This window comes from Strongylocentrotus purpuratus, unplaced genomic scaffold (assembly GCF_000002235.5).
Source record: "Strongylocentrotus purpuratus isolate Spur 01 unplaced genomic scaffold, Spur_5.0 spur5_scaffold_4, whole genome shotgun sequence".
NCBI classification, from domain to species: domain Eukaryota; kingdom Metazoa; phylum Echinodermata; class Echinoidea; order Camarodonta; family Strongylocentrotidae; genus Strongylocentrotus; species Strongylocentrotus purpuratus.
In genome coordinates this window covers 34734821-34757147 of record NW_022145610.1, presented here as the reverse complement: position 1 = coordinate 34757147, position 22327 = coordinate 34734821, and the positions used below count along the sequence as shown (strand labels likewise).

Sequence of the window (22327 nt, the reverse complement as noted above, 5' to 3'; positions counted from 1 at the left end):
TCTATATCTCCACCAGAATTTTGGGTTAAGCAATCTCAATAGAGCTATTATTATCGTCATATCACAGTATAAATCTGTTTTATCGCCATTAATAATTCGCGTATTTGGAAACACCTGTGGGTTTTCGCATGGCAGCTAGGCGCACTTGTTTGGGGGTGCAATGCATACATTAGCTTACAATTTGCGTTTTGTTTGCTCTCTGTATCGAACGGCATGACATGGACGTAAAATGCCCGAGTTACTAAAAATCACTTAGAATTATCATTTGTATATCTTGTTAGAGTTTCTCCTAGAAGTAGCTTTAGATTGTAGTAATATCTAGGAAATATTATATTGAAAAAAGAAAAAGAAAGCGATTGACATATTATTTAGTCCTTGTTTCTTTTTTTCTTTTTCAAAATAAAGGCCTAGTGCTATGCACGGAAATGTTTCACATGTTATCTTTTAGGGAAACCTTGTAATGAAATCAAGATAAATTAAGTGCTAAAGCATTGGAACTGTTTTTCTTTTGCAATGTTACTTAACTTTAGTGCTCTTAGAATCATTCATACCGAAATCCAATTTAGGTCATTATTATGTATGGACATTATTCACGTTGCCTCTTTTTGGGACACCTTGTACTAAAATCACGATATGGACAGTAGCAATGGAATTGATTTTTTGCATGTAACTATGTAGCGCATAGAATCAGTTTTCATTCCTCCCGAAATCCAATACAGATGTTTAACTACCGGAGCACAGATTGCCCATACGATGCAAATATTAGCCTAGCGCTACACTTGAGGGTGTGGAAAACACTTGATATGGCAAAATATGGTATCTTCAGAGCACAAAATAAATACATCCCTTAAGAGTTTTTCGAGTATGTATCATGACTATCATGAATACAGGTCATCAATATCTCAAGTATGAGTTCACGTTTGTATTGGTTGAGTGGATAGGATGTGTGGAAAGTGAAACGACACAAACGAGACAAGTATTCATCCCCTTCTTCTAAAATTGTCTCCATCGTCATCTGTTTACGCCATCATGAAACACCTGTGACAAAATTTGATCAGCTTGGATTTCATGTTACACAAAGGCAAGGTAATCAATGTTTAACAATCATGTATCCATTTTGTTGAAATTGCAATATTGGATTGCATTCAACAGTGGTGCTTTTGGAGAATCCTAGTGCAAAAAAATTGCAAACTTTTTGTGAAAGATTTCCTGGATAGGGATTGTTTTATGGGGTTCATATTTTAAAAATATTAAAATTCATCAATTTGTTAAGGATTCTACGATAGATGCTGTGATGATAATTGCTCCGCGGTCGAATTTGAAACATTAAGAGAATCCCTAACTTCAATCCGAGACCAAACACTTTAGTTAACATTAAACACAATAATTGTTTAACCCTATATCTTTGACAAAATAAAGTCTCAAGCTGATATTGCAGGAGAAAATACTGGGCTCCCAAATTTAGCCATCATCATAAGTGACATCAAATCAAAAGCGGTGAGAGAATTTTCCATAAATTGCTGCCATTAAAATAACATATCTCTTACGACGTTCTTGCGAGCTGATGACGATTTATGGTTGCAAATCACTTGTGGAGTTCGACCATTAACGATCTTCGTTCCAACACTGTCTTGTCTGTCGTCCTTCAATTAATATACATTGCCTAATCAGGCGTCCACTTTGCTTCCGAGGCTTCAAAAATTAATCTGGTTAAAACGTATTACCTGTAATTTAGGAGTGCGAACAATGGGCCAATAGATTGATATTGCCGCATATCTTGATGGCGACCATAAAAGGAGAAGCGCGATTTATGAGTCGTGGAGCGCTGATTTTTCATGCATTTTTATTATTACACCCAATTCGAAGCGTGACGTTCGTGTACATTAGTGGTCTGTTAACACTGCTGAAATGTAATTATCAGTGTCCATCCTTAAAGGCTTAGCCCCTTTACCTACGTATCAAGATTCATTGATATTAATAAGGATGATAATAATACAATATTTATAAAGCGCATGATAAGTTTCTTTATAACCTGAACGAGCAAAATGAGCAACATAGTACCCATTAAAAAGAACGAAATACTAATCAAGGGAGAGTACAATTTTATTAAAAACAAAAAAAAAGTCATGAGCAACTTACATTACAACGAAGCAAAGGTAAATGTAACTTAGACTAACTAAGTGATATCATTACATGTGTATTACATATAACTACAATAATGACTGATATCATAAGTAAGGATATGTATTATAAACATTACTAAGTGAGACGGAAAAGGTGGGTTCTTAGTAGAAATGTGAGAATATTGAGCTCCGAATTGACGTACCATGACGTCTTTTTCGTATGCGCACTTTTCACCCAAGGCATGCACTACAGACTACCAAATCTTTACAGTTGCGATGCGCTACATCTTTCAGAAAAGATGGCAAAAACATTGTTTATGGTAACGCCTTCTTTTTAATGTCTGCACGGCTTGGTAAAAAAAGGAATTAGGATGATTATACTAATGAGAATTTTGTCTCTTTCTCTAGGTTTCATTATTGTGTACGAATCCTATTCTTGCACTCTACACAAAGAAGATATCTCAGACGTGTTGGCCATCAATGTACAGATTGTGAGAATAATAATTATTTGATTACACTCATAGCTTAAAACATCGATGCATTCGTTAGCAGTCAACATAATTATCATACATCAGTACACGTATTGAACATTGATGCAAGGATTGTTTAGGAAATATTCCTTTGCAGTGATGATCAGAAATGTTTAATTATCAATACGTTCGATCTATGTAGGCGTTTACATTTGTGACTTTATGATAGTTTATAACCGAACGGCAGTTTGCATATCATGCCTATTACATACATCCTGTTAACTCATTGCCTACTGGAACCGGTTGGACGCTGTATTAAGCCTATGGGAAGGAGAGAATTCAGTCGTAAACAAGTTAAAAACGGACAACCTAAAAGAAAAGGGAAAACAATGAGCAGACTTGAGAAATGCTGGGCATACCAATAGTCCCGTATGTGTCTTTAAGTGCTGGTGCTTTGGTACGGTTTACTCCTATGATGAACAATCTGCAGCTTGACAATGAGAACTCTAGTATACTTCGAAATTAAAAAGATACCCTGTTCAAAATTTATCAGGAAAATGAATTCATCGTCTTAATAATTTTCTATTTCTATCAGTACTAAAGCCTCTTCGAAAAAGAATAATCAGTGAGTTTGTTTTTATTGAGCTCTGATGATGAAATCGATGTTTAAATGATGAGCATGGTAAGAAAACGGTAAGAATCGTTTGCCAGGCGAATCGTGACTATTACAGATTTCGTTTGTTTTGGGAAGATTGAAGGGAGTGATTTTAAGAGTGTTTTGTGCCGATATTTCACGTTATACGAGGCAATCAAAAATCTTCTTTTGGTCGTGAATAATAGAAAGGACACACCATGCACTCTTCGCTTTCCATCAAATGAGATAGAGTTTGGTACTGTTTAGCTCTTTTTGAGGTGTTTGAGGGGTTTTATGTAACGCCTGGCTGGAATGCTCCCCAGGGAGTGGAGCACTGAATCCAATGACCGGGGTAATAGTATATTTGTAAAGCGCTTAGAGACATTTGTAATAAGCGCTATATAAAAATTAAATATTATTATTATTATTATTTCTTTGATAACCAGAAGCTTGTATATGTAGATTTAAAACTTTTTGAATTTTACTCATAACGCATGGATACAGTTTATCTTATCATGATGATTCTTTCGTCAAAAAATTTGGAAAATAATTATCAGCTTACAGTAAAGGATGGTTGTAGATACATTTTAGGTTGATCACTAAAATATGAAATTGTTTTTACAATCGGAAAAGTAAAAATCATCCATAGATTTACATTATCAGAAAATAAATCTGTAATCCATAAGTGACCATTCTGTACAACTTTGCGTTACCATGCGCTTTATATCTTAGAGGGTGTGTACAGGAGCCTCTTGTGCTCCAGGGATGCCGAAAACACCGTTCGTTTTTTCAAGTTTACACTATGTGCTTTGGGTTTAAACTTGCAAATATCATAGATGCAATATAGGCCTATGGCTGATATGGGGGCTTCTTTGTGCTCTAATTTCATCATCGTATATCCAAGCTCTGATACAAAAAACACCTTCATTTTGTTAGCATTCGCACTGCATGCCCTTGGCATACATATCATAGAGGCAATATTATATTCTCAACTGTATGGTTAATACAGGAGCCTCTTTGTGCTCCGATTTCATCGCCGTATTCATTCACGGCATGGCCACGGAGGATACCAAAACACCACTCAACATCATCGTCGGACACATTACAGGCAATAAGTAAAGCGATACATCTCTACGGACCTTCTGCATTCTCTCTCTCATCTCCTCCCCGCTCATCTTCCCGATTCCGTTTCTTGCTATCATGCATGATGAAGTCATCTTCTTTATTACCCTAGCACCTTCACACTTTGCGAGTTTGCGACGGTTACGTGCCCCGAGTGCTAACGATGGTTGCCGATGATCGCCGAGTATTCCCCAGACGATCCCGGATGTCATTATACACTGATTCATTTAATTAGGAGTCTGCCACTGGATTCTCTTGATTTAGATGTAAATGATTGTGATTGACTTTAAGTTTAAAGCAAGCAAGCCGAAACTGGTACGTCTTCATTACTTTCCCTTTCTTAAAAACACACCTTTGGCAATTGTAAGATACAGTTTTTGTATCGATATCTTGTTGTGAAGTGAACATGCTCATTTTTACATGAAATATTGTACATCAAACAATTTCCTCCGTCGACTTACTGCATGGTGCTGATTAAGTAAATGCATTATTCTCTCGTCAATATTCTGAATATGTTTTGTCGTTTTTTTTTCTTCTTTCGGTTGGAGGTCATCAATACTTCAATAATTAACAACTAGCGATTGGAATAAACATTCGACCTAACCTGCTATTCATCATGAACGATTATCAATCGCCTCTCCAATCATCATTATCGTCATCATTGTCATCACAACACTGAATCTTTAAAGCGCGGGAAAATGTGACATCGACACAGCAAACGCACACTTCGTCCACCCACCCATATGCTCGCACGCCTGCATCGTCACCATGAATAATAGATAACGCTGCACCCTCCTGGCAATATAGTCTAACCTCTACTAGCGTATTGAGGAGGATCCAAATGGGAGATGGAAAAATCAAGGAAATGGAAACCAAAGAATAACGAATCAATTAATATTGTTTCTCCGTGTCCTCGCGCCATTACGAAAAGAGAAAAGGAGCGGATGGGAGCCGAGAAAGAGAGGGTTTGACAGCTCCGAGACAAGTCAATCTAACCCTCTCGTACCAGCCGTGTCCAGTCGCTTGGAACGGCCGGGCCTGTCATTGTAATTGCGCTGCGGCCAACTCACAATTTTTCACGCGCGTTCATCTTATCCCCTCCTGTCCTTCCCCACTTTTTCCACTCTTTTTTAGAGATAAATTTTCTTTGCCTTAAAGGGTTGATTCGTGCCATCCCCAAATAGCCCGACTCGAAAATAAATGGCAGAGATTTTTCTGACTGGAAGTGTGTGAAGTTGAATTCAGAAAACATAAACTTAAATAATAATATATGCATCCCATCATCATTAAGGGTGGATTATAGAACGTACTTAAGACTCGTAGTTTTTCCGAAGGAGGAGGGGGTGCCTGGGGGGGGGGGGGGGGAGGGGGGGGGGTATCCTGAACATTTTAGTGCGGATTTTATGATGCAATTCATAAAAATGCTAAGATTACTATAACTCTCCCAAATATGTACACAGAAATCAGTAAACGTATATAATTCAAAGCTGTTGACAAACATTTATTTTTTTATTTTTTTTAAAAAGACATTCGATGTACTCTTATCTGTACAATTTATTTATAAGTATGTCGGTTGCAAGAATGTAATTTTGCCCCATCTGTGTAAATATACCTCTTGTTTGAAGGGGTCACATCAATATGCTCTAGCCCATCTATCTGATTTGATCATGAACTACATCATCATTGATCATCCCTTTTTAAGTATTCCTTTTGCCCTTTTTATCTTAAGAGTCCATAGTGACGGGAACGATTAGGAGTGCATCTTTAAGTCATTTGACCTATCCCAAAATAAAGAGCACCCGAAATTATTCCTCCCTCATTTTCCCTCGATTTAATCTGAAAACCGCTCGTCGTCGAGTTGAGATATATTCAGTGTCTGTCCACCCGTCACAGCTTCTGATATTTTGGAACTAATCAGTGTGGTAACGAATTGGAATGAAAAAGGATAAAAATTTATCGGCTGTTTCTTGCTTCTGAAACGCGATGTTCTTTTCTCCCTTGAGCAAACGCTAGCTCCGAGGCCTTGGCGAGGGCGCGAAAGCGTGGCGGAATTTGAAATCAAAGTGACTCCCCTTGTGGCGGTAAAAGGGAAGGGAAGGGGGGGGGGTAGAGTAAATGAAGAGAGAAAGATGTATTGAGACAAGATGGAAATGGTGGGAGCAATCTTTATTTGACAAGCATCATCAAATAAGGTTTGATTTCGCGGTAACCAGAGCGCAAAGGGCCTGCCTCTCACGTTACACTTTATGGTTATTATATGAGATTATTGTCTACCCTAGCCCTAGGAAATGATTGCATGCAGGGGGTTCACCCTGTGTGCCCAATTATCAGTTCTTTGCTAACTCTGTCAACTACGTTTTAAAACAACATCTTCACTTCCATTATGTGATTATGCTCGCAATTAAAAAATGTTAACGCATTAAAGATTCAATGACCTTTCGCAAGGTAAAATCATGTGAAAATGGAATGATGAGGGGAGAAAACAGCGCGAGAAACGAGAGAGAGGAAGAGGGAGAAGCATGAGAGAGAGAGAGGGAGAGAGAGAGAGAGAGAGAGAGAGAGAGGTGGAATGTGCATGATGCAATTATAATTGTAACGGTGCAGGAGATAAGTGGGACGAGACAGGATTTAAATTAGATTATTTCCATAAAGCTCGAAGCTTACCATTTGATGGAGGTGAAGGAATATCATAGCTTGAAATCTCTCCTTGGAACCGGTAACCGGCCGCCTTGGTTGGACTGACATCGCCGATGGTCAACGGGGCCATCTCCGGCCTCAGCCTCGGACTGGCCGTATTGGTGTGCAGCTTCGGGACGGTCAACGTCAGCGGCACCGCGGAAGAAGGGACATCGGCGGACGACGGCCGACCAGGGAGTGGACTACCGGCTGTGCTGGCCGGGACAGGGATGCCTGGATGACGACGAGCGTTGGTGAGATCGGCGAGGCGTTGCTCGATGCTGAGAGTGGGACTGTGTTGCTTGGTCGGGACGGCTGCCGTCGACGAGTCGGTGAACGGGAAGGGCCGTGATGATAACTGGGGAGGTTGGACGAGGAGGTACCGGTGATGAGGGTTGATGTCGCCATTGGTTGGCAATCTCAGGTCCAACGCATCTGCAAAAAAAAGTCGATGGAAAATCACGATGTTAAGAACAAAAGTTTTAACAAAAATATTAAAGAATAAAAATATCAGAGAAGTTCATTCACTTTAAAACATGAGATGCCAAATATACTTTTGTCATGATATAGGTGAACTGGGTTAACTGATTGCTCAATTTCATATAATCATGTAGGTCGGAGTACGATATTACCATGATTAATATCATACAAATTCATGTTTCTATACTTTCATGTTAATAGTGGATTGTTAGGAGCTTAGCCTCCGGCAGACTGCTTTGACTGATGGTAAAGAAACATGTTTACGCTTCACTTTCCAGACCAGAGTTCCTTTGACATATGAGATAGAGTCCCTAACATGACACCAGAGTATCAAGAGAGAAAAAAAATTCTTTGGAGGGAACTTTTTTTCTTTCTTTCTTTCAGCATTCATCTACCCAAAGTGTGAGGATTCCTGTGAACCGAAATGACGAATCATGCCCGGTATCCAAATCCGTTCGATTGGTCCCAGGTGTTTTGAATATGATTGAGCATTCGATGAAGATTTTCAATCTCAAATTCCCCTACGTCCACCCGTGAATGCCTCAGTCTACACGTCCCAGAAGTGCGACAACACATCGTTGGCCTTTTTCTTGTGATACCCAACAAAATTTGACAGGTGTGGGACTGGGTAAGGAATGATGGCCGGTCGTCGAGCGCTCGACACGGGCGGCCCAGCTCCTTGATAATTGATTAAACCAATTAATCTAGCTCGAAACCTCGCAATTATGATATTCAATCAACAGACGAGGATATATCACGGCGATAATAGGGTCATTTAAATTTCGACTTCAGGCCACAAGCCATTTTGGAATGCAACGGAGAAAGATGGGGGATGATTGTTTCAATCTTCTCTTTATTTATTCATCGTGGTTAGGATTTAGTTCCGGGCGATGCAACGACGCACACGTCCCGTCCAACATGCTATAGTGATGCATCTTGCGTCCCAAAGCGGGCATACTTTATACTTTTCTAAAATTGTTATTCTTGTCTTATACCCTCTTTTCCTGTATACTCTTAAATTACAATATTTCTTTAAATATGTGTTTTGGTTGCCCTCCATTTTGCGGGGGGGGGGGCGTTATGATATTTGAAACACTCAGCTGGAACTAAGACAACATAAACATTTTCTTATTTTTAAAATCGATCTAGAATGTCGTCGAAAAATAACGGCAAATAAAACGAGGGAATGTAGGCACATTTTTATATTAGGCAATAAATAGAGGGATGGCAGACTTAAGTGACACATACGAGTACATAGCGGTATCGAATTATTTTAATAAAATAAATCCTGTTTAGATTTCCTAGAGACACGGTCAATCTTTTAAACAAATTCCAGTCTTCAAATTACAAAAGATGTTTAAGATTATTTCACATAGTTCTTATTAATTTGTGTATGTTGTTTGTTTTTTCCTCGCAAAAACGCTATAAATTTTGTTTTCATTGCCATGCATTCTATTGAGAATTGAATAAATGAGAGGAAAATAAAGTAACAAATATAAAGCCTGTACAATGTATACAAGGATATGAATAGAATCTTTTGCTTGCACGAAACCATTTTGCTAATGACTTTGATTCTGTCTTGCTTGGATGTACCTCGTGATCCTATAAATATACAGTTTTTCTAACAAAATATATACTATAACATCCCACCTTAAGGTCTTACACGAAACCGTTTTTGCTAATGACTTTGATTCGACCATGCTTCGATGTGTGCCGTGTACACACATTATTCATGAGCGGAAGAGGGTTTACTAACAGGGCAGTCAGAGATCATTTACTTGAAGAGTGATTCTTCATCATTCAGAGAGGCGGAAAGAAAGCTTGCAATCGGGAGAAGAGAAGGGGAGGGCTGAGCTGAGAGGGAGGGGGGGGGGGGGGGGGCGAGGAGGGAAAAGGAGAGACAAAGAGAGATGGTCAAAATGAAAAGGAAAATAGAGGGTGGGAGAGACAGATAGAGCAGAGAGGGAGCGAACGAAGGAGGAAGAGATAGAGAGGAGTAGGATGAGATCTTTGTAGTAGGTCCATAGTGAGATGGAGTGAGGTAAGCGAGAGAATGACCATTGAAGGTTAAAGGTGGAAAGGGTGTGATTAGTTGGAATGAAAAGGCATGAGAATGAAATGAAAAAGTATAAAGACAAAATTTGGAGAAAGATATAGATGGACAGAGTACAACTGATAAATGTATAGTTTACGGACAAAGAGTTGATAGTGAAGAATATAATAATTGCAACGAACGAAAAAAGGTAAATTTACTAACTAATGACCATAGTGACACAGACAAATGCAGGAAACATGGTAAATTGAGAGAGAGAGAGAGAGAGAGAGAGAACGATGGAGATGAAAGGGAAGAACAGGGGGGGGGGGGGGGGGAGAGAGAGGGGTTGTTGGGAGAAAATAGATGATTAACACGGGATTTGATGGATGGTGACTCCAAACATTGTCATACGGTATTAACACGGACTGATTGACTGAGCCACTTATTCCAGATTGCCGCGACTGGTCTCATACGCTTTACGTCTTTTGAACAACCTACCTCCACAGTGTCAACATTTATCATTTGAGGATAACTTTATTTTTGGTTTGATCTCATTGGTAGTCATTTTCATCTCTTCTCTGTAATGTTTGATCAAACTTATCAGATTTAAGATTTAAATGATAGTACACATTGTACGTTTATATGAATTATGTCTAAGCCTATAAACCGTTTCTGCTTTGAGAAATCCTTAGCAAAATGTTTGGAGGGCTAAAAGATGTTTTTCTTCAACTAAATCAAAGATGTCATAAGAGTGGAATGTCTCTTTTGTGTGACCATCGTCTGATGCCACCACAAGGGGACTTCCCCTGCATACCAAGACCCTTACACACACCAGAACAACTGATTCAAGGTGGATGACCCTCCTTAGAATCAATCAGTGCAGAAGTTTTAAAAACCACTGTAATTACGGCCAAAGAGGACGAGATGAAGAGCTAATATTCAACGGTTCTTAACATTGTTGCTCCGTGTTTTCATCACTTTGGTATCCATTCTATTTATCCGTTCCTTTTGTTGTCGATTGTTTGTGCCATTTTATTTAAAGGCCTTTCCGGATTAGGCGGTTAAAAGGGGGATTGGATTCGCATTGAAATTACAGACAAGAAGCATCCGATTACAGAGATTTGTGCCTCTAATCTAATCGGATAACAAATTCTGTTGAAGAATATAACCTCGATAGAAGCGAAGCAACTACTTATTTTATCGTCTTTTTGATGCATCACTCTTTCCATAATGACCGGAGCATTGTCTTATTTCAATTGCATTTTCCCGCGAAAACTTGTGAAGTAGACCCAAACGCGTCGTCTGCATTTCTCATCTGCTTCGCGTTTCCTTGCTTGTTTCAAACTCTCTACCGTTTTTTTTTATCCTCCCGAAACTCTGTAAAGTTAACGTCCCCCCTTTTGTTGATTTATTTCTTTTTGATCTAATTCATTCACGCTGCTTTATCAGAAATCGACGAAGTAAGAAATGTTTCTTTTGTACTTCGGGCCATGCAACCCGCGCTATTCAAAATCACTGACTCACGCGCGCAACTGGCAGCAGACCCCCTCTCTCTGGCTCTCTCTCTCTCTCTCTCTCATGCAAACACTACCAGCGCATGTCTGCAGTGTGTTTATAACCTCAAAGCACGCTCAAAGATTAGTAATGTATTTTTTCTCCCTCTTCTAAAATCATTTATTGCACTTCATTAGCATCAGATCAAAGGTGTCTATGGCAGTATCGCTATGAAAAGATAACAAAGAAGAACAAACGAAGATAGGGAGAGAGAGGCGGGCGAGGAAATTCCGACACTGTGGTTTACGGAAGGCTGGTCGGCACGCGACTCGGCGTGGGCTGTTATCAATAGTGTGTTGAGCAGGCCTGCTGCAACTATGTAGAATTCCCGCCAACCGTAATGATTTCTGATTCTCGCTTTGTTAATTTTAAAAATACAAATCTTCGTCTTCCTTTCAATCAATTATTTCCCCCTTTCTATTGTCATTGAAGTCGATTTATAATCTAATTCATGACTAGAAGAACCCTGCTGCTTCATCATTTTTCTATGAACAATTCAAACATTTTTTTTTTAACCAAGTGTCAAGACGATTATTCTTAGAATTATAGGGAAGGGTGGATGAATCATTTTATATATCCCGTCCAACCGATTGTTAGGAACACAAGTCTGGGTATAATACTTTGAACTTCCAGTGACCAGTGTATAGAATACTGGAACATATTGCAGCAGAATAGTTGACTCCTTATAATTATTATGCTGGTGCAAATTTACAAGTACTGATTATTATAATAACTGTAATAAAACATAATATTTATTCAATATTCAAGGCAGACATAGATTCGCCTGATATACATGGCTGTAATTTACAAGATACTTCATTAATAAGCATTTGATAAAAGCATTTGCGGATACCAAAATGCAGCTTTGATTTCGTAGTTGCTTTAAAGGATTCCTCCGTCTTAAGAGAGAAAAGGAAAAAGGAAAATGATTGAGTATTATCTTACTAACATGAGAACAGATTGAATCAATACTTGCACTGATTAAAGGATATTTAACAAAGCCCAAAGCCTACTCTATCTTTTCGACAATCATTCATATCTATTTCGAGAGGCGCACAATGCTAGGCCGAAAGGAGGATAATAATGTCTTTACTTTAGCAAGGCCTGATAGGGATATTTGTATATTTGCATATCATAAATCAAACGCGATGTAGGCTATATTGTAAAGCCTGTATAGAGAGTCATTATAGCTCAGTCACACCGTCAAGCCGACTACACCGCAACTCCAAACTTGGTAATTGGGGGTGATATGCCTAGCCTATATTGTCTCGGCCTGTTGTCAGTCTGGTATCGGTCTCGTTAGTGTGACAGTGGTATTAGCACATGCTGTTCGGTACACGTCACAATACCCAAAGTCAAGAAATACAGCGATGATAGCCTTCATTCATCCTCCCCACCACCTGTTGATAAAACCCACACAACTCGAGCCTCGCTGACGAAACCTTTGTCAACAACGTATAGTTGAGAAATCAAAGTTTACAGCTTCTCATTTTCTTTGGATTCCTAAAATCAATATCAAAAGAAGGATTCTTTATTTCTGAATGATAAATACTGGAGCTGCATGCGAAACAGAATGATTATGCGTGCGCAGATTGCAAGTTGAAGGTAATGACGCATTTAGTTCTTATCACGTAGCCATTTCTTGATAAGACTTTTGGGCTATCTCTGATGGCGTAGCCAGGATCATACGAGATATTGTAGGGGCACAATATCTGACTAGCAAAATAATTAACGTAGTTTATCTGAAAGAAATGGTGTACGTGCTCCTAACGAGGTGATAATAAGAATTTAGAATTGACAATGAAAGCAAAGAAGTGGTTGCTTACTCCCAGGGGTACACGACCCCTGTTGGCTCCCCGCCCCTTCCCCAGCCGATAATGTTCGCGTGTATCAAACAGAAGGATGGGTTGAATTGACGGAAGAGCAACCGAACTCTTTTGTTTCCTTGGTACAATATTGGTTATAAGGAGTTGGAATTTGTAGCTTAGGAGACACCTGCCTGTTATGCACACATCATATAGCCTATCAATACCAGATAAGGTGTATAAACTATCGAACAAGACGAGGAAAGAAACAGGGAGACGGAGGGGGAGCGAGAGAGAAGGAGAGGAACACAAGGGCTCGTTATGTCAACGAAACTAGACCGAGATTAGCAAACACAACGGTTTTGATTGGCCTGTGGGATCTACGCCACACGACCCACACGCGTACATGATTTAGATAACTCCAAAATTATGGTGTCAATCTTGTTGGATAATAGTCTTTGACGACTCAGACACGGATTGAGTGTATGCGACCACGGTGTGTATAGTTACGATGATGGGGTGTATGATCCCTGTGGGCGAGGTCCGTGTCGACACCTTGACTGAGTTTTATCTACTCGAAGTCCGCGTCTATATAATGCTACTAGATGCCAAGGAAAATGTGTATATTGTAATGATTTGGTAATTGAAATTAGAGCCACAAACAAAACAAAAATCTGAATTTTGATTTTGATTGATCGGTTGTATATATGACACGATAGAAACGATTTTCCTAACTTCCCTAAAAGCTGATGTACATTAAGGTTTTCCTTGTCCAGTGACTGGTTGTCAGGTCACTATGATCAATTCATAATAATGTTCGCATTATTCCCTTTTAGAGTTGCAGTTTAAGTTAAAAGAGATATGTTGAATTTATTCTTCAAAGAGGCTCAACACAAATAATTGCATTAATGTTATTTATAATAAGTTTTCTGTAAAAATCCTTCCTTGCCTGGCTCCCTATAAGTAACGTCGTACCTATTCCATTCTGAAATCATTTAGTTTTAATAAATGCAGAACATGTTTTAAATCTATAATTTCAATGACTTAAAATCCTTGTAAAATTGAGACATGAATGCAGACTATATCTAAATAACAAAGTATACCACCTTTAACCTAACCTCCCATGCTGTGATATATTCTCGTAGTTGTTCCTCATAACATATTTGTTTTACCTCGGAATCGTAAACTAAGTGTTCTCTCGATACCTCAAATCTAAGAGCTTCCATAATCTAACTACTGTAAACTCTTTCCCCTTTTCGTGTATCAGGATACTGTAAACGTCAAGTTTCGAATAAGGTTAGAACATTTACCGACTCATTTTTAAGTTTATGAAGTAAAAATGAATTTTGAATAAGTTACATTTATCGTCTGCATGAAGCAGAGGTTTCGTATATGATCACTGGATAATAATTATTTGAAAAGTCTATACTGGTTGTTATTTTTAGAAAGGCGCTTTATGCCCCCTTAAGAATACAGAATCAATGATGATTTGGAAAATAGCTATAGCACAATTATTCATGACGCATGCATGCCTTAGTAATTCTATAAAAATTCATTGAGTACAATGTTGTAACGAGATGAAACCTATAACTGACGATACACACAGTATAAGGCTATTGATCAGATCATGTTTAGTTAGCACTATTCTAATCGTGTCAACAACACAATTGTATGGTTTTGAAATACTTATGGGATTCAAAGAAATCAATAGTTCTGATACTAATGTAACTAAAAATTAGAATAAAAATGTAAGCAATAGAAAATGATTTATATCATGACACAATATAAATCGTGATTAAATGTTGTATTGATATCATTTATTTGCTACTTCTCCTCCTTTCTAAAAGAACTATATTATAGACATGGATGATGTGTTTTTCATTACTTAATTATAGTAAACCGAATATAACTAGAGCCTTTTATCCGGTATATTAAATATTTCGTGCTTTTTATATCGAGATCATTTCCTGAGTCAGTCAAATTGAGCGATTTTCCCACCATCCCAATCACTGACACTAACTTGGTTCGTTTTCTGTGAAGCGATTAAAATTAGAAAGTTATTGAAGTTCTGCTTCATTCCATTTCATTTGGTATCGTTTCATTCCATTCCCATCCCGCCTCAAAGCACTGATTTCTCTACTTTCCCACACTATTTTTTTTTTTTTTTTTTGCCATTTCGAGTTCATTACTCGCGCACATGTCCCGTGTGCGTTGCCTTATTGGTGTACAAACCCAGGCAAGCAGACTTTCTGTTGGATACATTACACGTGCGATGCGGAGCGCCTCTCTCTACGGACTCGTCATCTTTCGTTCGCTGCCCGACCGCATCGCGCCAATTAAGAGCAAATTAAACTCGGATGCTTTACTTTAGACACATTTTTTTCCCTTTTACTGTCTGCACCTCCTTGTATTCTACGTATTTTTTTCTTTAACATTCTCCCAGTCAGATTTCTTGCTTCTTTCGTTTTCCTTGCTTTTCTTTTGATGATACATCTCTACATTATTTATGTCTAGGCGCATGAATTGAGTTGAAATTGTCTCCTTTTGTATATGCCTGTCTATATCACACACATACACACACGCACACACACGCACACACACGCACTCACGCACACACATACACACACACACCCTCTCTCACACTATCTCTTATTAAATTTGTAGGCATAGAACTGCCACATTTCCTTTAATGATATGCCTACATTTTTACCTTTTATGTACAGTATTTTATTATTGGGGAAAATTAAAAAAACTTTCGAACGTTTTGATTTTTATTGACTGTTCGTCTTCTCCTTATTCATCTATATTTTGGTTTCCATTTTCTATATGCTTCTCAGCTAAAAAAAAAATTGATCTTAGAGAAGATAAATATTCCACTTATAGTTTTCATAGACTAATCTTTGCTATGTCCTTTGTGTTTTAGTACTTTTTAAAAGAAAACATTACTTGTTAATGGCATACCGTTCATCTCTTTATCAAATACATTTCCTCTAATAATGATAGTGATCAGAAGAGATTCGATATCCAAATATTATTAACTCGCATTTTCCTCAAATTTTACTTGCATTTTCTTGCGAAGTATTAATGTAAATCTTTTGGTGATTTTGTGATCATATTCTCCCCTGGTTTTTGCATAACCTATCATTTTTTATTTGTTATCAACAGTTGATGATTCTGAATAAATTTATTTGAATTTGCTCCACATTTTAAGATTTTTAAATTTCTCGTTTCGTCTTCACTCTCTGTCTGTTCAAAGTAATATACGATAATAAACATGATGTCGTAACTTGAAATTATAGAGAAATGGATGTAATTATACAATCATTAAAGCAAAGAGTTCCGTCGGTGGAAATTATAACGATTTGGTGTAAATTATCTCGACAACTGTCTTCTTTTCACTTTGCATTTATAGATGCACCATTTTTCTATAATTCAAGCGTTCTTTCTCGTCTAACCAAAGAGCGCCGAAAAAAAATATAGCACCAGCACTGCTCGAAACAATTAGCGCATTTATTTGACAAGTCGTGTGTACACTGTGTTTCCTTGCAATCTAATTAGAACTACGCGTTGACCCAGTCAAGCAAATTATATTCAACAACTCACAACTCGGAATGAAATAATATTCGGAGGGGGAACAATCGTAATCATTTTACATCGCTCCTCTGAAAGATATAATATCAACAAGGAATGAAATATTTACTTTATATTTTAGCTTGACGCAGTAATGTTATACATAGCACCAGTAGAGAAATTATCGAAGCGTGTGTTTAAAAAATTGTCCTTTAGACGTGCAGCATACGTGATTTGTGACTGATTTGTTTTGGTGACTGAATAGGCAAGCATTCACAAGAGAGGAGACTGGCAGTTTGAGATAATAAGGGTAAAAAATGATGCACGCTTGACTAAAATGTGTAGTGTCGTACGCTGAGAACAAGCGATAGCTCTCAACGGGTTTACAGCGTGCCTGCCTGCGGGAAGTCTACGCATGCACGAACTTGAACATAGCGCTAATAACTCCGGGTCTTTGGGCGTGCAACCGCAACCTGACTTGATAATGAACGGGTATGGTGTTTCGCCCCTGCCAGTGGATAGCAACAATGCAGGCAGCTTAATTTGAAACAGTTTGCAGGAGGGAGATCACACTCTAGATGTTATTTTAAGTAATTAGATATTTATTATTAATTGCTTCGATTTGCGACATAAAAGAACTTTTTACATGTTTCGACCGCATGGTGGGGGAATTATGAAATTGCTATTATGATTAAAAGACAATTAGAATTTACTTACTCGAATATATGCGATACCAAAGGAAATAAGGTATGCACTGACTTCTTTATTCGTATTAGAAGTATGCTTATGCCATTAAAGGGAATACATAGTTTTGGTATAGTTTAAAAAATATAATAATGCTTTTTTATGAGTGGTCTTTTCATAAGTATAATTTCACTAGATTATCGTGACGTTAAAACCTCATGTACATTAAAGACATTAATGATAATGACTTAACTAGATGTTACCGACATGGCAATATAACTATGTCCCTACATCATTCATTTATATTGCAATATTATGTATACTTCGTTTATTTTTGCGTATACAGAATTGTACACTTAATTGGCAAAGCAATTGATTACAAAAAAAATAATATCACATTATGAAAGGGGGTAAATTCAATGTTTCACATAAATGCAGAAAAGTCACGAGTATATCAATTAACAATGAAAAGTTATCCTATTCTTAAGATTAATATAATGCTTTATCCAAAAGTGATAAGTTTTACACAAAAAGTTTCAAAGTAGTTTTGATAAAAAATTTACATAACAAATTACAGAATATTTACTCTTCAACAACAATATAAAGATTGTACTAGCGATTGTAACATTAAAAAAGAGAAAAGTAAAGTCACGAATTTACCTTTATTCTTGGGAGTTACGGGAGTGAAGGCACTTCCAGTCCTGGGTTCAGCAGTGACAGCTATCCCGGGAGATGCGGGGGAGCTCTCATCTGAGTATTCGCTGGGTGACAAAGCATAGCGCTGGGGCCTTTTGCTCACTTTGACTGTCTTCAAAAAGATCTCGGCATTGTTTTTCCTCCAAAATCCACACACACTTAAGGGAAAATTGGTAAAGGTTGCTTCGAATCAGCTAAGAAAAAACTTGAAGTTTGTCACACTATGACCTCAAGGATCAAAATGCGATATTCACTCTTGAAAATAGCCCTTAAAAAGTCGGTACAGAAAACATTATTTTCCGACTTAAAATTCAGATGATGACAAATGAAATTAAGTGACTCCAAGTTAACAAGACTTTGATGATGAGTTAACAAGCAGAGAATGGATGTTTCTTGGTCCACGTCTATTTAGACACTGGATCACTGCTTACAAGTCACCGACGCTTTAAGCAGATTTTGCCGATTACCCTCTTGTTAAGTAAATAGTATTACCCTTTACCAATGCGCTTCGTGATTGGAAGTGCACACCGGTTTAACTGAAGCGCACAAGACGAAGCCTCAATCATAAACCAGTCGCTGTTTAGGGAAAAAATGAACCTATAGATGAATAAAGGGATGCGGGAATGGGATAGATGTCAAAAAGAAAAAAAACTGTGTGGATACCACAGAGATGCGTCCCTTCTTACGCACCAATCGATGATGGTGTATTGTTAAGGAGTTCTACTTAACACAGGTGTCCGTTCGAGGGCCCCTTATTACTGTACGCCACTGAGTTACCGTCGGCGCGCGAGCAAACACACTCTGTGTGTATAGCGCTTTTCACTGGGTCGTGTACGGTATGCACGCCGTGAAATGGACTCCACTTTCGTGGTGTTTTGAGAGATAAGTTAGACGGGCGTTCTGATTGGCTAAAATGCTGATTCATGAATATTCACGTTAGCTTCACCTCGCTGTGATTGGTCAGGGGTGAAATGGTGTCGGGCGGTGCACATTCCCTTGGTGTGGAGAGTAAGTTTTGACGCCGTTTCCAACGATGGGCCTAATTTACAAACGCCACTCGCTTATTTCTTTCTACGGAAGACGAACGCAAAAGTATGGTCATATGAACTTTTATCGTTAAATATATTTGCAACAAATGGGTGAGCGTCGTTCGCCGTTTTCTACCTCCATTCCAGTCTTAGCCAATGTAAAATAGGCCTATTAAATTAATAGACATTTTGTTTTTGTATCAGGGAATCACAAGAAGCTTCCAAAAGATTAGGTTCAATCTATATTTTAAAGTGTCAATTTAGTGTTTGTAAGGCGTATTCCGTCTTTATGATTACTAGACCCCCCCCCCCCATAAAATAAATTTCAGTTTAAAGACATTTAAGGAAGTTTGTTTCAAATGACATGTACGTCTGGTAAATCATAACAGTAATATAAACTAGGTAACACATCGTAGATAACTTATGAAGGCTTACATTATATAAAAAAAACTAAAAATGTAAAAATAACCATTTAAAAGGGCCCGAGGAGTGACCATTTTTTCGAAATGGTGGACTAAGACTTTGAACATGCTGGATCCAACATTGTGAAGGTTGGATCTAGCATGTTAAAAGTGTTAATCTGACATTTTAGAAACATGGTCACTCCTCTGCCCTTGTTTATGGTGATTTAAGTTTGTTTTATAGAGTGTAGGCCTACATTGATTCGATGCTCTTCTGCTCTCTGCACAAAGATTTAATAATGAACTACATAAAACCCACAAAAATGATCATGCACACAGAACATTCAATTATATGATTTATAAAAGATTATAACCTGTTACGCTAAAATATAGATTAATTTTATAGTTAAGTTGGTCTGTTTACAAGTTCCGTTTAGGACTTTATTTCTCAACCGCGAGTTTTTATTATATTGTGCGTGGGGGGAATCAGCAAAGAGGAAGAGAGAGAGAGGGAGAGAGAGAGAGAGAGAGAAAAGGGAGAGGAGATATAAAGACATGTGAAAGAGATCAAGATGGATATGAGAGAGAGAGAGATTTTGGCACGCAAAATAATAGAAATATAAAGATAGGGAGACGAAGAGATATGCAAGAGAGATATTTTTAGATATTTATCTTGATTATTTATTGTTTGTTTTAAATATGTCATTTGATGTACCATTGTCATTTTTATGTTAATTCGATGTATTTACATTGTTTCACACGGCCCCAATGGAAATCAGTCTTGTAACTGTTTGGGCTTTTTAAACCGTGTATAAATAAAGATATCAATTCAATTCGATTCAATATTAAAGAGAAAAAAGATATAACAGAGAAAAAGAGATATACATGTACAAAGAAAATGAGAAAGAATGAGAATGAATTGAGAGGAGGGAGATTGTTGAGATTCAGGTAGAGATGCAGCGTGAAAAAGAGAGATGTTAGTGTGGAAAGATGAAGAAAGAGAAGGAGAGAGAGAGAGAGAGAGAGAGAATAATGTGGATGTATAAAGACATGAAGCAGGGGATGGAGGTCACTTATTTCTCAACCCATCAGATAATTCACAAGATTACGTCTCTTTGCAACACGGTTTGTCAAGAAAATTCGTTCGGTGTCACGGCTTTACCTACATAATTCATCAAATTATGCTAGGGAATGGATAGCATAAATCATGCTACAAAAAGCTGAATCGCAAAATTGAATTCCTTTCAATTTTGATAGAGCACGACCACTTTCACCTAACCGTACCTTATTCATCATTTTGTCAGTACAATTATAGGGCACAACGGAACAAGATAATAAACGAATATATCTCTCCAAGTAATTATTGTTATGGATATCAAAACTGTGTAACCTATATCTGACTTTTTCATAGCGAATAAAGATATAAAAGTGTGAGCTTTTGATCATCCCAATCGGCACCAATAATGATAGGGATAGGTTTAATCAGAGCATAATGATTAAAACAATTTCAGGCGTCCCTCAAGCATGAAACTAATCGCCTAATTTGATATACACTGATGCTTGTTGGAGTGGGTATAGAAGCTCAAGTAATTATTACTCCAATCATTCCTGCATGTATTCAAATTGTGTTCTGCTTTTTTTGATCGCTGTACTTGAGCTAAGTGATGGAAGCGGAAAGGGTTGAAGGATGATAAGGTTTAACGCAAATTAACAACATTGTCTTTCTAATCTTGTACTCAGACTCGACCTTCTTTTATACTAACGGTAAAGATCACACGAAAGAAAAATATAATGGATATTATATACATGTATATAGGCCTATATGAATAATGATTTGAGTGATCTTTAATTGATGTTGTAATTTGATGTTTTATATGTGTATATAATATTCATGAAGAAAAGGTTTTCCTGTATGCGAACAAATACTTCATAGTGCTATAGCGGAGAAACAGCAACAACAATGTTTACAAGATTTCCACGTTAAATGAGTGCCTCGATTTTTAAATCCAAATTCAAATCTGATTTAAACAATTTGAAGTTTAATTCCTTGAAATATTCTGCTCATCTTCATTTTTAAGAGAAAGGCATTAATACGTCTACCCAGTAGGTGACTTTTATCATTTGTCATTTTAAGAGGTCTTTAACCATTCCGTTTCCATGGTTTCAGACCCATTAAAATAATGATCAAAATGAAAAACCAGTTAAAAAAATGGATTCGTTGGATTTTGATTTTTTTTTTATTATTGAAAGATAACAGCCATTAGTACGGAACATAAATGCCACCATAATTTACCCCGAACCAGCAACAAAACAAAATCACCCTCAAATGAAGAAAAAAATAACACACGCACACGCATGCACACGACACGAGAGTAAGAATATGAAGCACCAAAGTGCAACTTAGAAGACATTATGTTTGCATCTATATAGGTTCAGTGGCATGCATATCCAGCTTAAGGGTGAAACCTGCATAACCCCCTTATTGAATTAATATAACTAGAATGGGCGTACAGTAGGATTGAGTGGCACTCCCCCCCCCCCCCCCCCCCATCCCCACCCCAACCATCCCAGTCCCAAAAGAATGTATGGGTTCTGGTAAGCTCCAAAACGTTTTTGTTATTTTTCTGTGATTAAGTTGCTAAAAATTAATGTAGCAAGACATTCGCATATCTAAGCTACCTAGTGTAGAGTATTTTCTATTCAATGACGGGTAATCTGTAGAATCTCTGCAAGGTGCTGATCTGTGTTTTCGTAACCTATTATTATCAAAACCAAATAAATTGGATATTTTAGAATAAAGCAACAACGGGGCAGCATTCATGTCCAAGAGTCGACCCTTGTATTGACTGAATATGGACTTTAAACCATATTTTGTAATTATGTGTACGCAATATGATACGAGCTAATTCCTATGATGTATGCTACACGGCTATTGATGACACCCGTTGCATGCCGTATCTCTCTTCCACCTGAGGATGAACAACCCAAGATGAGAGGGAAGAGATCTGTTTCCTAGATTACTGATGGTGAGAGAAAAATAAATGAACGA

At 37.7% G+C, this 22327-nt stretch overlaps 1 protein-coding gene across 1 annotated transcript in view; it reads right to left on the bottom strand.

Annotated features, from left to right (window-relative positions):
- LOC589099 (zinc finger protein 764-like) overlaps positions 1-18253 on the bottom strand; it is a 33995-nt gene extending 15742 nt beyond the window's left edge. Inside the window, 3 exon segments of the mRNA NM_001281752.1 lie at positions 7014-7460; positions 17814-17970; positions 17973-18253. Of these exon segments, the coding sequence (NP_001268681.1) occupies positions 7014-7460; positions 17814-17970; positions 17973-17981 (613 nt within the window). The 5' untranslated portion in view covers positions 17982-18253.
- Between the last annotated feature and the right edge of the window lie 4074 nt (positions 18254-22327).